This window comes from Achroia grisella, unplaced genomic scaffold (genome assembly GCF_030625045.1).
Source record: "Achroia grisella isolate CSIRO2021 unplaced genomic scaffold, CSIRO_AGI_Agris_v1 utg402, whole genome shotgun sequence".
Classification (NCBI taxonomy): domain Eukaryota; kingdom Metazoa; phylum Arthropoda; class Insecta; order Lepidoptera; family Pyralidae; genus Achroia; species Achroia grisella.
Window position 1 is genome coordinate 8,273,497 of NW_026712841.1, and position 17,406 is coordinate 8,290,902.

At 32.7% G+C, this 17,406-nt stretch overlaps 1 protein-coding gene across 1 annotated transcript in view; it reads right to left on the reverse strand.

Moving 5' to 3' along the window:
* Window positions 1–26: 26 nt before the first annotated feature.
* LOC131844233 (neuroligin-4, Y-linked-like) overlaps window positions 27–17,406 on the reverse strand; it is a 105,891-nt gene continuing 88,511 nt past the window's right edge. Inside the window, exons 7-11 of the mRNA XM_059193056.1 lie at window positions 16,823–16,913; window positions 10,498–10,671; window positions 9,635–9,786; window positions 3,011–3,129; window positions 27–1,460 (exon numbers count right to left, since the gene is read on the reverse strand). Coding sequence (XP_059049039.1) covers window positions 442–1,460; window positions 3,011–3,129; window positions 9,635–9,786; window positions 10,498–10,671; window positions 16,823–16,913 — 1,555 coding nt within the window. The 3' untranslated portion in view covers window positions 27–441. The remainder of the gene's footprint in view (window positions 1,461–3,010; window positions 3,130–9,634; window positions 9,787–10,497; window positions 10,672–16,822; window positions 16,914–17,406) is intronic.

Consider the following 17,406-nt stretch of genomic DNA (forward strand, 5'->3'; position numbering starts at 1 on the left):
ATTACGCCATTTTCAATGGTAATATAGTATGAATTAACAATTAGAATTATTCAATATTAAAGAGGACAGTAATAGTTCCGTAATTAAAGTAATAAAATTATTCAACGTGAGATAACGCGTGTCAATTTGTGACATTTGTCCATTTTCAATGGTAATGATATCAAATCATTTACGAGTAAGTAAATATTTACAAGACGAACAGAAAGTCGCAATTTACATTATTCCAATTACTATCAATTTATTAATTACTATATTACACAACTATAAACCTTAAAACATTACCTGTATTATAAATAGTACATTAGTGTAACACTTTTAATTATTTACAATAATTTTATTCGATTCGATATTTACAACCATGTTTTGTCCAGTAGTTACACTATGCAGTGTCCCTTCACTAATTGTAACACTTTACACATAATTGTAAATATCTTCCATTTCTCATACGTTCATTTCAGACATTGCTGCTTGTGGCACTCTTGATTTTTGGGAGAAATGTTGGGATGGAGGCGAGGAGGGGGGAGGAAGTACTGATCCGTTCCCCGGCCCTTGAGACTGGCCAGTTTGAGCTTGAACATCTGGCAAATTGCTGGCACTGCTCATGAATGTAGCATTCTTTGGCAATGTCATACACGTTGATGCATTACAAATCTGGTTTTGCTGTTGATAGCTAAACCCCACTTTTCTGGGCAACGTTGTGCATTGACCTCGGTTTGACGGTGGACTCGGTTTTTGCGATAAATTAGACATTTGTATTCCTGTATGACAAACGTTTGGACAATTTGCAGTCGTGAAATGCGGCATCCTATTCGACATAGTTATAATAGCGTTCTTATCTTGATGATCTATATCAACGATGGTGCTAGAACTTTGCGAATGCCCTACAAAATAATGAGGATGTTTAGAAGAAACGCTATCGAACGTTGAGTTGTGGTTCCTCTTTTGTTGTTGTTGCAACGCTTTTACTTGTAATCTTGTTTTATCTCTCTGATAGTAAACGCCAGCGAAAATGAGCACATTTAGAATCAATAGAGAGCACCCGATAGCTATAGTGACGCTCAGAGCTGTCGAGTACGCTGTATATCCAGCAACTTCGAGATTGGAAACGTCCTGTTGAGTATTGTTGGGTACGTGACTTTGTGTGACAGCGGAGCCAGGTCTGGCTGACATCACGCTGATACAAGTGGTGACATAAGTATCCATGGTAGTAGATGGTATGTCCAAGGTCACGTTATAGATAGGCCTGCGGTAAAGCTCTAAAGTCGGGTCATAATAGTTCGCACGGGTCAGCGGGTCCGGACGAACGAGTCCATCGTACAGTTCCGGATCGTTGTGGTTTCTAAATAGGTTGTGCTTCGCTACCACGTCCTTCATCCCCGCTCTATGGATTTCCGGGATCAACCGCAGCCATACGGACAGTTGGTGGGCCCGGTAATGGTTTTTCATCCGCGGCTTCATGCCTGCAATAGAATTTTTGCATGTGAAAGGGTTAAGGAATTTTGCGACCGCCGAATTTCATTGGCGGTTCGTGTCGGTCCAAACGGGAAAGGTCGACGTAATTAACTTTAAAATTGATATTACGGCGCGTGGTCGACACACGCTGGATTAATTTACATTTTTGTTGTGTTTATTAAATATTTAAACCCGAAATGAAATATTCTTTTTCGTTATGCACATAAATAATGACTTAAAATAAATATTTTTGATATTATTCGAGAAATTATCATGTTTTGTAAATTTAAAGTACAACTTTCTAGGTAGTACGTAATTTAAGAATATTCTTCCTATTTAAGTGAATGTTTTATATTCCAATAAGGAAATATATTTTGCTTTTTTAATATTAGGTACATTAAGTTCGGACTATGTTGTAATTGTCTGAAATAATTTATAACATTTAACGACTTAGTAGAACATCTGATTGCTCTAAATTAATTTAGTGTTGATAAACTAAAATAAATAGAATTTACAACTACATAAAGAGTATACAAACAATTTTGTAGTACAAAATACTTAACCTATACCATGAAACCATAGAGCCTACCCTAAATATTATTTACAAGCTATGCCCGCGGTTTCACTCGTATGAATATCAATTTCAACTAGTTGACCCGCCCAACTGCGTCTGCATCACACTTACTTACATTATATCTTTTTAAACTATAGCCTATGTGTTATTCTGATGTATAAGCTGTAAAATTTCAACAAAATCCGTTCAGTAGTTTCTGCGTGAAAGAGTAACAAACATCCATTCATACTCACAAACTTTCGCATTTATAATATTAGTAAGATTTCCTTCTCGAATTTTCTAATAATGCGTCTGTCAGAATATACTAACATGGAAATTATGACTAAGAAATATACAGAACAAACAATTAATGCGGGAAATGAGCAGTGATTAACAGTAAAAACTCTACAGTTATTTCATTAAATAGAAATGATATTTTTCAATTTAGATAAGTAGTACTTGTTGACCCATAATAAACACGTTTCCCAATTCTCACGGTAGAACGTAGACTATAATTTTCGATAGGTCTTTATTTAAATATTTATGTGGACTGCTCCATGCTTTGTCATGTCGCCTACGTTTTGTGTAAATTTATTTATTACAGAATCGAAACCCATATATGATTAAGTTGTGTAAATTAGATAATAGTATTTATAAATAACAATTTTAAAATAACATATTTTAGTATTTTAATTTTTAAATACGTTTTTATTTAATTATTATAGTTGCATTTAAAGTCACGGCTATGTAATTATTTACCTGAATATTAAAAGAAGAATACAATTCATACAAATTTTATTCGAAAATTAAAATTCATAACGTTTATTTTCATGCTGAACTGTTTCTATAACTATTCCTGTTGATTACGTCGTAGTTAAATATGGTGACAATACGTTTTATATGACTAAATAAGAGTTATATAATAAAATGTTATAATAGAATATTACGTATTTTGTATTGTATAAAATATATAACATGTAATGTAATAGTAGTAAAGTTTCTTACCAATCTCCAAATATTTCTGATGTAGCGTATCATATTCGTCCCAAACGATACTTTTGTATCGATTCCTTTCCCTTGATATTGGTAACACGCCCTCTTGCCGATGTGCCTCGTTTGGGTTCCTAATGAAAGACTCAATGTTAATTACATAAGGTTCAATTTGGAATGGCAAGGTCTATCGGGTTTAGTCACTGTAATGAACGAAAATGAATGGCAACAATAAATTGTAATCCTGGAAAGGGACTGCCAAGAATACTTATGTAGGACCCGCTGTATTATGCAAGACGTCATATTTTCACGGCCTTAGTGCTCGGAAATGAAAAAAGTAAAGTTTCATAAGAAAATATAGTATAATTATTGAGATATAAAGGAATTATAATAAAATTTCACTGATAATAGATGTACGTGTGATTGTGATATATTTAAATGGTATTAATAATTATAGGTCAAATAGAAATCAGTTGCAGAACGATGTTTTTTTACGTGATTAAAATAACAAATAAGCCTACAACTCTACCTCATGGCAAGTAACTATTAGTATGTAATATTTTATTATCTGTGCTATTAGGCACATTGATTTCGGAATAAAAAATATAATCCATCACATTTATAATCAGTGTTCTTGTTCAGTAACAGTTATGTCTAACGTGTAATTGTAATGAAAATCAGATTAAATTATATTTATTGCTGTATATACACTAAATATCTCCATTAGTAATCTATGGACTATGGACATCACAAAATATATTGAGTCAGAGTAGTACCTACCCTCCATACATCCTGAGAGAGAAATAAGAGTTCTGTCTCTGTACTATATAATTTTTATGCTATATGTAGAACATTTATACATCATAAACAAATTCTGGTGCAATAACTGCTCTCTCTATCTTTACAATATTACTAAGTAAAGATAGGTATAGTCATTTTTTTATCTTGGTATGGATATACCGTGAGTGAGGAAGAGTGGGGACCATGATATATTTATTTATTTAATTTAAATTCACAATAATAAATATGGCAGACTTGCATGACCTTGCGGCATTATCTACCAGTCAACCATGAGTGGTGCAGAGAAAGATTGTTGGCGGTGCAAAATATTTAACATTTAAATGTTTTTCAATACCAATGAAGATGGATGGAAAGAGAGAAGACGATTGAAGAATAGAAACGATGTATGGACTGTGAATAATATGACTTCCATAAAAGAAATGTAACAGATATGCCGTTGATCTCTATCAATTGGTGAAATACGATATGACTCTGACCCTAAATAATAAAATAAAGGCAAGACGATAATGACGAGATAGTATTATATATACATATATATATATATATATATTATATTTTATACAATTCGCTAAAAAATATAAAACAATTTATACATGTTTAGATCTTAAAAATATGCGAATTTTGATGCGTTTTATTTCAATAGATAGAGTGATTCAAGAGGTAGGTTTAAGCTATGTAATAACACACTACTGAGCACGGATATTTAAACGCGCGATTACCTATAAGTACACGAAGCGAAGCCGCGGACGGAAAGCTAGTTTTATATAGACTAATTCACTGGCAAGTGAACTGGAAACAACATACAACACTAGGCATTCAAGCTCCGATCGATTAAATTTCCTGACGATGCCTCGTTTAGAGGCGAAACACGTGTCGCTGTACGAGTGTAGACTTCATAGCAGTCGGAGACTAGTCGCTAATAAGTGAAGTTGTAAAGCCTCTACGGATGGTGCTCGATCCTCTAAACCAGGAGTCCATAACCTATTTCAGCCACAGACCTCTACGCAATTAAATGCTTCTCAAGTACTTACTCAATAAAACCATTTACGACTATTATTAACGACTGCAATCTCGTGTGGGGTAACCAGAGGTGTAGTTAAGGTTTGATATCAATACAAGTGAGACCATATTTGATATATTCTCATTTTGCTAGCTATATCTGAATTCATTATTTATATCATTAACTTGGTCTTAACATGAATAATTTTATGGCAAATACAGCTATTTACCTCTCTCGACGTTTCGACTAGGTTGCACTAGTCATGGTCACGAGACGACCAGTCGTTAAGACCCAGTAAATAATATACATAATGTATATTAAACACGAAAGTTTAAATATGAATTCAACGTAGCAATGGACAACTCTATCCTCTAAGACGATTAGTCTAATCAGGCAAATACGATACACGGGGATATGTCTGTTATCGGATTTCCATCACCGTTGAGTCAATTAGAACTATGCATTGACACTCAAAAGTCATTTTCTGTCGGTTAGATTTGAACTACCGACATAGCCCGAAGAATTGCGACTTTGAAGTGGCAATGGGCAGGGCACATAGCTCGTAGGACAGATGGCCGTTGGGGCAGTAAAGTCCTCGAGTGGCGACCACAGACCGGAAGACGCAGCGTGGGAAGGCCTCCAGCAAGGTGGACCGACGATCTGGTCAAGATCGCTGGAAGGCATTGGATGCGAGCAGCGCAGGACCGATCGTCGTAGAGATCTTTGGGGAGGCCTATGTCCAGCAGTGGACGTCTTCCGGGCTGCGATGATGATGATGAGATTTGAACTTAAAACTATTTGGTATAAGTAGGTTATAAAGCACTAGGCCATAGCCATCTACTATTATTTTACTAGCTATGGCCGTGGCTTCACTTGCTATTTAGACATTTTTAGCTTAGTTATTCTGATGTATAAGATATGTTGCTGTATAGTGTCATCAATCCGTTCAGTACTTTTTGCGTGACATCCGTCCATACCAACAATCTTTCGCATTTATAATATCAATAAGATTTATAATAAAACCATATTTAAATTTCTGCTATACACACACCAACTTTAATAACACGGGTATAATTTGAAGCGTAACTACTAATATACAATGCAGGCAAATGTACGAGTCGTAATCCGCAGTTTTTTTTTTTTTAAATCCGCAGTTATACGCTCTATGTAAATTGTTTTCTTTCATTCGGAAAAGCTGAGTAAAACAATAACAAACCGGGCCAACATAATAATTTTCCATTCTGCTCTGTAACCGAACTGGGTGGAACAGGAAGTCGGCCGTTAGCAGGACTGTAACAGTTATTCTCGCATTCACCGAATCGGGAAAATAATGATATACTTTTGGCATTACCGAGATGGTTTTTGTCGAAAACAAACGTTGACATCGGGTAAAAGTTAAGCGTTCAATTGAAGGAAAAAGACAAATATGATAATAGATTCGATTTCAATAAGTTCAGCTATTTAAATTAAAAGTATAGGTACTTTTATTAATTTTGAAATGAAAGTAAAAGTATATATAATTACAGTCAAAGACGTTATATGAACTAATATATCCACATAAGATGACACTAACATTCCACTATTTTTTGAAATCTTTTTTATGGATGTTAATGTACTGGTGCACCCGCCTGCGCTAACGGTTTACGCCGGCGGGGCACCAGTGAAGGATGATAAGGTGAACATGAGGTCAGGTCTGTTAGTCCATCGTGACAACACATTCCACTATTTGCATATCTCTCTGTTGTTGGAAAGGTTTTTGTCGAAAAGAAACATTGATATCGGGCAAAAGTTAAGCGTTCATTCGTAGGGAAAAGACAAATATGATAATCGGTAGGATTTCAATAAGTTTCGTAAATTTTAATTAAAAGTACACTTTTATTGATTTTGAAAGGAAATTAAAAGTATATATAGTTACCGTAAAAGACGTTACATGAACTAATATATCCACATTAGATGACACTAACATTCCACTATTTGCAAATCTCTCTGTTGTTGATAAGGTTTTTGTAATAAGCAATAAGTTCGACAATTTAAATTAAAAGTATAAAAGTATTGATTTTGAAAAGAAATTAAGTGTATTTATTGTTACATTCAGAGATGTTACATGAACTAATGTATCCATATAAGATTCAAAAACATTCCACTATTTGAATGTCTCTCTTCTCTAAAGAAAAGGCTAATATGATAATCGGATATATTTTAATAATTACTTAACGGATTTGAAGGCGATCAGACTATCACTAACAGTCAATACTAGTACCTAGTACTATAATTGTTTAGACGCGAAACAGTGTCGCTATATGGGTGCAGAATTATATAAAATAATGCAAATCCCATGAATGAGTTAACATCGTACATTATTTCGCAACGTTAACATTTCATTTTAAATTTCATATTTCACAAAAAAATTGTTCGCATTTAGTAATCAAGAACGTATGTTTACGGAGTTCCATTTCATTACTCAAAGGTTGTTCGGGTTATACCGAAACTATAAAAAGACTAATTCATAAACAGGATAGTGATAATAAATCTACTTAATATAATATTAAGTGGATTTATTAAGTGAACTCCGTAATTAAATACAATTTCAATAATTTAATCATATAAAATACTTGTATGGGCTTTGAAAAGGATTGAAAACTTATGTAACTTCAAAAGAAGAGGTTATAAAATTAAAATATTGTTGTAAGAATTTATTATATTTGCACTGCTGGGCATGTTCATGAGCAAGAGCATTTACCCTACTCTTACGTGAAGGTTTTTGTTGAAAAGAAAAGGTTGACATAATATTAGGTTAGTCTGTGTAATTTATCAAGATTACTATAGCTTTTTTATGGTAAAACATGAAAAATACGTGATGCTCATGATTCAAATTGCAACGGAATTATATGATTGTTACCATATCCTATCTAATATTAGACGACGTCTAATATAGCATCTAGATTCAAGACTTTTCTACAGGTAGGCTAACTTCCTTTTAAATTTACACATACTATTAGATTGTGGAATGAACTACCTACTAATGTTTTCTCTAATGTCTATAGCATGGGGCTTTTCTAGAATGGTATAGTAAGACTTCTTAACCATTGGAAGTGTACATGACGCCCCTGCTGTTTTAGCTGTCCATAAGCTATAGTAACCATCAAATGGGCTATATGCTTATTTGCCCACATCGTGGTTTTAATAAAACTATTTTCAAGCAGTCTGGCATGTAAGGGACAAGTTAAGATTCTTCAATATTCATGCACAAGTACAGTGACAAAGACATGTATATTATAATAAAAACCTTCGCGATTCTATAGAGTTTGACCTTAATATATATTCCGAGAAATATGAATCTCAGGATAATTCACTCAACACCATCTAGACCCAAGTTAAGCTAGCTGAAGCTTGTGCTATGGGTACTAGATAACTGATACAAATACATAGATTTTTTTTTTCGTAAATACATACATATACATAGAAAACACCCAGACCGATACAAACAACAATCACTCATGAATACAAATGTTTGTGCCGTGCGAGGAATCGAACCCGCGACCATTGGATGTAAAGCGGTGTGCTAGATCGCTAGACCACCGAGGTCGTCAAATTATTATTATAAAAATATATAATAAACTTCGAATGTATGTTCTTTTAAAAATAGTGTTCCTTATTCCTTCTTACACTGCGGGCTATTATCATACCCCGCGCATCTTTGCATAAACTGTATCTATATTATTATAATTTTATTGCACATTTAACAGCGAACTGTGTTTTCATTACTGCCTTTGGTTGCACAAGTTCTGCTATTTAACATACTTCCGCAGACATGTAACATTTTAATTAAGTCTGCAGTTTTGCAGTTTCATGCAGTTAAGTTAATGATTACGGTTATTAGGTGCAATGTCGATCTATCTTTACATCAGGTACCTTATGTGTTAGACAGAGACCATTGCGTCTACTTCTAGAACTTCTCTCTTAGAACTTTTTCGAATTTCGAAGATGCTTGATTGGCAATTGCTTGTTAACAAATAATAAAGTGAGATGAGTGCAGATATTATATTTTATTGCAGATATATTTTATTTTACTATTTTTTCCAAAGTAAGTACGACATCGTTGGATGTTGTTGTTGTATCGGCAATGCCAGTAGAAATATTTGTATTGACTAATTCTATGTTACATAATGGCAACAATAACCATACCTCTTTGACATTGATTTACTGTCCCATGTATCACTTACTCTGTGCAATATAATTAATAGTTACATAAATAAAGTGTTAAGTTCTATGTTCGGTGTTAATTAATCATTCCTGCACTTAGACGACATCAAACAGTTGTGGTTTGAAAATGTTAATGTTAGCCAGACTACAAGATAGTGAAATTACAGGATCCGAGATAATTAAAGTACACGAGACCTGACCTCCAAGACCTCTGGAATGACAATGTATAAATAATACGTGTGTCAAATGAAGTCAAATCAAATCATAAATCATTTATTTATGTCAATAATTTATATATACTAGCTGCTCATTAACGTCAAGATTTTTGTGTTAATATTTTTTCCTTACCGTCCAGTTAAATATACACATTCAAACAAGAAAAACTGGCAAGTAACTCAACTGAATTTGCCATTAAGAACGTCAAATTTTTTATATTAATATTTTTTTCCTTACCGTCCAGTTCAGTATACAGATTCAATTGAGAAGAACTGGCAAGACAATCAGCTGCTATTTTGGTTTTGGTACATGATAAATTAATGTCTATAGGCGATGTTTACCACTTAGCATCATGTGGGCTATCAATTTGTTTGCGATTCGCATAAAATATATTAAAGGAGTAATAAAATTCAACTCACCCAGTGCGCACAAAATTCGCAATATACAGAATGAAAGCCTCAGATAATGCCACTTCAGATTTCGTATAGTTCTTCGGAAAGTGGCCGATCCCGTCCACCAGCGGTGCACCAAACAAATACGGCAATTCTTCACCGTGGACCGACCCCATTCTCTAAAATTGAATTTAAATTTTAAATTCCTGCATTGGATTTTGAACAAATATCCTAACGTATATGTTTGCCATATTTATTTTCAAGTTTATTGCGACTGCATTCGAAATGGAGATTCTGTATTGAGTTATTTGTTGGTTCGCTATAAATTGTATCTGTATTGTACAAATACCTTCGGATATTTAATATTATTCTTTTTATTGCGAACATATCTCCAGATTGTCAAATAAATGCCAATACTATGAGCACTGAAATAGAGAAATAGAAAATATTGTCTTTAGTCAAATAAACCTAATATAAGCATTATTAAATAGTCATATTCTCTTTATTAAACAACTCATTCGGAACGCAGACTCATCACAAGAAGAATGAGCAAGAAATTTGGGTGTTGCTCTTTTAAATAAATGTTGTTCACCATTACATTTTTAAGATTTTGTGTCAATTCAAACCTCCTTTTGCTTTCTTTAAGCAATTCTAGTGTTGTTGCGATCCAGTTAATCTCATCAATACTGGCATTGCTTTCTTTTTAGGAAGGAATTATTCATTTCTAAAGTATAGCCTATATAATGTATATTTAGAGATAAGAAATAATAGAAATATCATTTCAAAACTTAGTCTTTATCGCTCCATAAGTCCGTCCGTGTATTTGGTGTGTCCATATCAATTAAAATATATAATTATGTATAATAACGTATAAATAACTATAACCTCACCTGTGGATAGTCACCATCCTTCGTCTGATAATCGAATACGTAGAAGAAAGTGTTTGGTCCGGAATCGGGCGAGCTTTTCGCGACGCTTAGGAAATCTCCTGTTTGGACCAATGGTGCTACATACTGGGCATCAGAGATGGCTAGAACAGCAGCGTCTCTTGTATTTATTGGGTGCTGAAACGAAATAAATAATTGAGAACTCGAATAAAGGGCTATCTGCAAACTACGTCACAACAATTTCAGTGAAAAGATATGTATTCTCAATTAAGAAAATTAAACAATACAATAATAATAACGCTATACAAAATCATGCCTTTACGTTATTATCTCGCAAATGATATGGATATACATATACGTTACTAGCTACTCGCCCCGGTTTCGCGCGGGTGTAAATGTATTATATATATAAACCTTCCTCTTGAATCACTCTATCTATTAAAAAAAACCGCTTCAAAATCCGTTGCATAGTTTTAAAGATTTAAGCATACATAGGGACGGACAGACAGCGACAGCGACTTTGTTTTATACTATGTAATGATAATTACAACTAAGAGGCATGACATCCTAGTCCCTTAGAATGGTAACGCATGAGTAGCATCAAGGTTGTCATATGATAACGTGATGTTCGTAGTGTTAGTCACATATATAGGTGACGATTACCGCTTACCAACAGGTCAGTTTGTTTATCATTATAATAATAATAATAATTTATTTTCTCAAAAACATTGTACAAAAGATGACAATTAAAGATAATTAGAGCCACATAATATTAATAATATAATTACATAAAAAGGAGAATCTCAAAGAAAAGCTGACGACAAAAATGAGTAGTGGAATAAATTTCATTCACTTCATCACGCGAAGTCAATAATAGTAGTTGAAATATAATAACAAATAATTATTAAAAGGATTCAATGAGCTGCATATTTATAAAAATGAATTTTATCAATTTATAAATAAATAATTCATGTTGTATTCATGAAACTCGGGCGGGCGCTTCGCAAAATTTTCTCGATAATTTAATATTTACTTGCATAAGTACGTGGGAGAATTGTATCGTTATATTAAATTATGAAATAAAATTATGAATATGATTATGAATTGAAATAAAAATAAAAAAATGTGTCAATTTGAGGTGATAACATGTTTGTAATGTTTATTTTATTTTATTTGGACTGATCATGAATTATTCATTGCACTTATAAATCAGTTTTACAAATGAAATATAAAAATTTATGTATTTTTGTAATGAACTATTTTTACTTATATACGAAACATGTCAATTAGGGATAAAGATATGTTTGTTAATTTTATAATGAAATATATGGACTTAATATTAATTATTCCTTGCATTTATAAAAGAATTTTACAAATAAAAAATCAAATTTTTTATTACATGTATATCTAAATTGCACTTCTAAATCAGTTTTACAAATAAAATATAAAAATTTACGTATTTTTGTAATGAACTATTTTTACTTATATACGAAACATGTCAATTAGGGATAAAAATATGTTTGTTAATTTTATAATGAAATATAAGGACTTGATATTAATTATTCCTTGCATTTATAAAAGAATTTTACAATCAAAAAATCAAATTTTTCATTATATGTATATTTAATTTGCACTTCTAAATCAGTTTTACAAATAAAATATAAAAAAATTACGTATTTTTCTAATGAACTATTTTTACTTATATATGAAACATGTCAATTAGGGATAAAAATATGTTTGTTAATTTTATAATGAAATATATGGACTTAATATTAATTATTCCTTGCATTTATAAAAGAATTTTACAAACAAAAAATCAAAATTTTCAATATATGTATATCTAAATGCCTAGGATGATATTTTTGTTTATAATTAGATATTTTAAATTGTGATAGATGTAGACTGGAAAATGTCGTCTGGGTACCTCAGTCTCACATATTTCAGCCGCTAAGCATGTTGGACAAATTCAAATTCAAATTCAAAATATCTTTATTCGTGTAGGTCTATTACAGACTCTTATGATATGTCAAATTACCGTCAGGAACATCTTTATAATAATATACAGTCATTAAAATTCAAATTTGGGAGAATAGAGTGACCACCCAGCATATGCTATCGCAAAGAACAAAAAATTTAATCAGTGTTCACAACCTGAACAGACCAGTCTCCACAAGCAGTACCCGTTCACGAGTATGACGTATGAGCCAGCCATCATTGTACTCAACCATATTTGAGGGAGCACATCGACCCGGCCCACCACGCCGCCACAAGTTTGAACTTTATAGCGAGCATGACTGTTTCAGGTTACTCCACTACGTCAATCATATTATTTACAGCATATGCTGTACCGATCACAATTTTCACCCATTACAATATTAAATTTAAAATATGTCATTAAACTCCTTTGTTATATTGACATATATTATTTGTATATAAAAAGAGAAAACATAATTTATAAAAAGACGACTGCGAATAAAATGGTGTTTCCATATTTGCCCTCTGCATAAATAAAATCCCAATAAAGCAAAGCTTTGAAAGTTATTTTGTTTCGGTTACGTAGTGAACTTACAGGATTAGAGATGTAATCTTAGTCCTTTGTAATGACAACCTGTAAGTGCTATCACCAAGGTGCTGTAGTTAGTGTATGTACAAATATATACAAGCCTTGTAAGTTGTTTGCCATTACAATTAAAAAAAAAGTTTGTTGGCCATTTATCTTTACTGCTTCATTGAACGATAGAGTGCAGATGGCACTACAAACCCGCGAAAGGACTTATGGAGCAGCACAAGGCCAGTTCCTGTCAGAAGACAAAAAATTCACACAATAGTAGAAAATTAAATATTATATTTTTTAAATTTAAATTTAAAGCAGTATAGTAGCAGCATTCAACGTTATGAGCGATAAACCTTACAGACTCCGGGGAAAGATACGGCTGTCTTATAAATCTCGCAAAGAATTTAATCAGAAAGAAAAAAGGAGTGGGAACAAACAAATAAATTGAATTCCCTTTAAACAAAGTGACAGCGGCAGTAAATTAAAATGAAGCCATAAAGAGACAAGCCAAGTCAAACTTTACTCACTTGACGTTACTTGACAATCTTTAACTTTATTTTTGTGTCGTAATTCAATTTAATCCAATAATTTTGAGGTAGCTTAATGTATTGAAACATATTTACATATACTCGTAATAATGAGATGAAATTAAATGGTTTATTATGGAATGGCGTATTAACGGTTTACGCTGGCAGGGCACCAGTGGAGGATTATAGGTCAAGTCAGTTGGCACATCGTGACAAATTTACCAGAAACATATCAAGATGGTTTCCAATGGGAAACGCTTAGATGTTGATCTAATATGTAAAATAAAATATTAGAAATAAAGAAACCTCTTCATTGTTTTGAATAGTTCATTGAAATATTATCAAATGAACCATTTATTATAATTTTATAATATGTTAATAAACATTTAAAAAAAAAACATTGTATTCGCGCCACATCGAGTCAGCGTACCCAAGATACTGGCAGCATTGCCTCATTGAATGGCCATGCTTAGCCTCTAGGAAAAAGTAGTTACCAGCTCCAGTTACAAGTAACCTCGTTGAGCCGCGCTGAAACTTCTTTTTTTTTAATACTTGTCAAAAAAAATTTCGCTTCCGGGCTCCATGGGCCCAACGTCTCCACGGCAAATGGCAAAAACCAATATGACCACTTCAGATACGTTTTTTTCGTCTTTTAAAATTGCAGCCTGCTTCGCTGCTGTGCTAGGACGAGAAGACAATCCAGACATATAACTTGGTGCCAATGTATCCACACACGTGGGATCTTATACTAAACATTTTTCTAGTTTCCATTGGACCGAGGTCATAACGTCAGGCCGTTTCCCATTTTCGCAAACAACTACTTAGGTACTACCACTACTCTTCAGCACTGCCGGTATTTGAGCCGTCGCCAAAACTCTATATATAATAGTGTTGATAATGGCATAACGAGGTATATAAAGACGGTGTTACATACATATGAAAGTGGATGTGTGGATGTGTTATAAGGGCAGAGGAAGACCGAAAAAGAGATGGATGGACTGTGTGAAAGATGATATGATAAGAAAGGGAGTAGATAACGAGATGACTGCGAACAGGGATGAATGGAAGAAAAAACATATTACGCCAACCACAAATAAATGGGATAAGGAAGATGCAGATAATGATAATGACTTCTCATGCAAGATAACACGAATTATTATATTATTAAATTAGTATGAATGATTCAAATATTTTTCGAGAGCTATATTCCTTTGGATAACCGGTTTAGTTTGATACTATTCCTGGATTCAAGATTCCCTCAGGGCCCTTTCTGTTATACGATATATAATGTAAATAGTATCTTATTGGTTATTGGCTTGGGATATTGTAATTTTTGGTCAGATTATTGGAATAGTGTTTACATAATGGGCTGTATTTTGATACTTCATTATTATATCCGAAATGTATTGGAAGTATATACCAAAAGTTTGATTTCTATTTGGAATTACACCCACATTATTCCGTGATACATATTTATTTATTCACGGTAGAACCTTTAATGAGGCAGCTCATATATTTACTGCTAATTTTCATTAATATAGACAATTTGATAATGTATTGACATTTGTATTAAATATTTTACGTTTTCTGATAGTACACGATTTATTTATATCTTTACATAGGATAAAATGAAGTTGGTTTCGCTGTTTTTTCGCTGAGATCTTTTAACTACTCGGCGACCAAACCGTGAGTCACGGTTTGGTCGCCGATGAGTCAACACTAGGCTTCCGAGCTGTACCCGAACTTTATTTAACGCCTGATGATGCCTCGTTCAGAGGCGAAACACGTGTCGCGATATGGGTGTAGACTCAATAACGGTCGGGATTTGATCGCCACTGGAGAAGGTCGTAGCGCTGGTCAGGTTTCCACACCGAATATTCGTAGTCTCACACATGTTAATTGTAGCGGAATTAAACAAAATAATATGAATCCATCGAGTAGGGAAATGGACTTCCGCAAAATAACACCTAATTCGATTAAATAGAGATCTTTCAAACTACGCAACGGATTTTAATGCAATGCAATGCATGCACTATGCATCTTTTGAACAGATTTTAATGGAGATTTTAGTAATGGATAGAGTGACTAAAGAGGAAGGTTTATATGTACACCCATGTGAAGCCGGAGTAGATAGCTAGTAATAAAGAATAAAGCGGTTTTATTAATAAATTTTAAACTCTATAGTTACTGCTTCAATTTAAGAAATTCTTTCACTGTTTTAATAATATTTATTAATATATTCTATATATAAAAAATAAACGTGTAATACTGGTAGAGTTCACTGTACCATGGGAACAGATATACCTAATTATCCTACCTAAAAATATAATAAAAAAAAATATGAATACATTAGTTCTCAAACTATAGTAGGTTATAGGGCTACTTCAAATTCAGAAGCTAAAGACACTGTATAAGGTTCTAAACAAACAATTTTTTTTATCCCGAATAAAAACGGTATCATTTGAATATAGAAATTTGGCACGAATACATTTGTAGTGCCGTGCCAAATCATACGGGGCAACAGATGCTGGAATGATGCTAAGCCAATGTAAAAAGCATTTTATTGATGAAATATTAAGTTTCTAAATCAAAATATCTTTATTCATGTCGGTCTATTACAGATTCTTAGGATATGACATTTGATTACTTTCAGTTCGGAGTGCTTTCAAGCTAAGAAGAACTGACCAGAAATAGCCCTTATTCTTTTCAAAGGAGCTTGTAGTTGTTTACAATAATACAGATTCATTTTATAATTAAAATTTGGGAGAATATAGTGACCACCAGCTTATGCTATTGGAATTTTGTCAAAAGGAAATAGTCTAATCATTGTCCATAACCCGAACAGACCAGTCCCCCAATACAGCACCCGCTCACGAGTATGACGGATGAGCAAGCCGTCATTGCACTCAACGTCATCCACCACGTTGCCACAAGTTTGAAATTTATACCGAGTATGATCATGAAGTTATTGTAATGAAAAATCATTGTAATGAAAGTATTTATATAATACAAATATTTTTTTATTAACTTTATTTATATCACTTTATTGCAATATAGAAAAGCTATTAACAAAATGAAAACATTAATAATAAAAAAAATGAGTAGGTGGCTCATGAGTGGATATATAAAATTATATACACTTATGTATATAAAATAGATATGAATGAACGTACACAGGAATGGTTTAATTATTGATTAATTAAATTTAATTATATTATAATTAAAATTAAATATACTATATACTTACTTGAACTGTTCTCTCCCAATCTGTGTATTCGTTCACTATTGTAAAGAATATTTCACTCAAATGATATGTGTATGCGTTTCTGACATATGTCCTGAAAGAAAATTATTATTTTAAATACTTTTTGTTTGTAATTAATAGCAGATTTGTGTAAAATACACAACATAGTAGTTATCACGACATATTATCTAACATATTATCTAGCTGTACTAACTGAACTCGCAACTTCATCCGTAGTAATTACTTTCTTTCATTTTGTTTTTAAAACGAAATAAATTTCTAAAATGAAAGTAGTCTATGTCACTTCATATAATATTACCTATCTGCGAGTGAAAGACTTGTCAAAATCGGTCCAGTCGTTTTAGAAATTAGTAAGAATAATCAGACGGACAATTTGTTTCAATAAAGTTTTTGATAAAGGTAAGTACCGTATGCACTTTTTATAAAATAATTAAAACATCTAAAATAAAAGTAGGCTACTTTTAGTTACTTCTTACAACTGTCAAAAAACTTGTCAAAATCGGTCTAGCCATTTTAGAGTTTAGCAAGAACAAACAGATGGGCAATTTGTTTCTGATAAGTAGCAT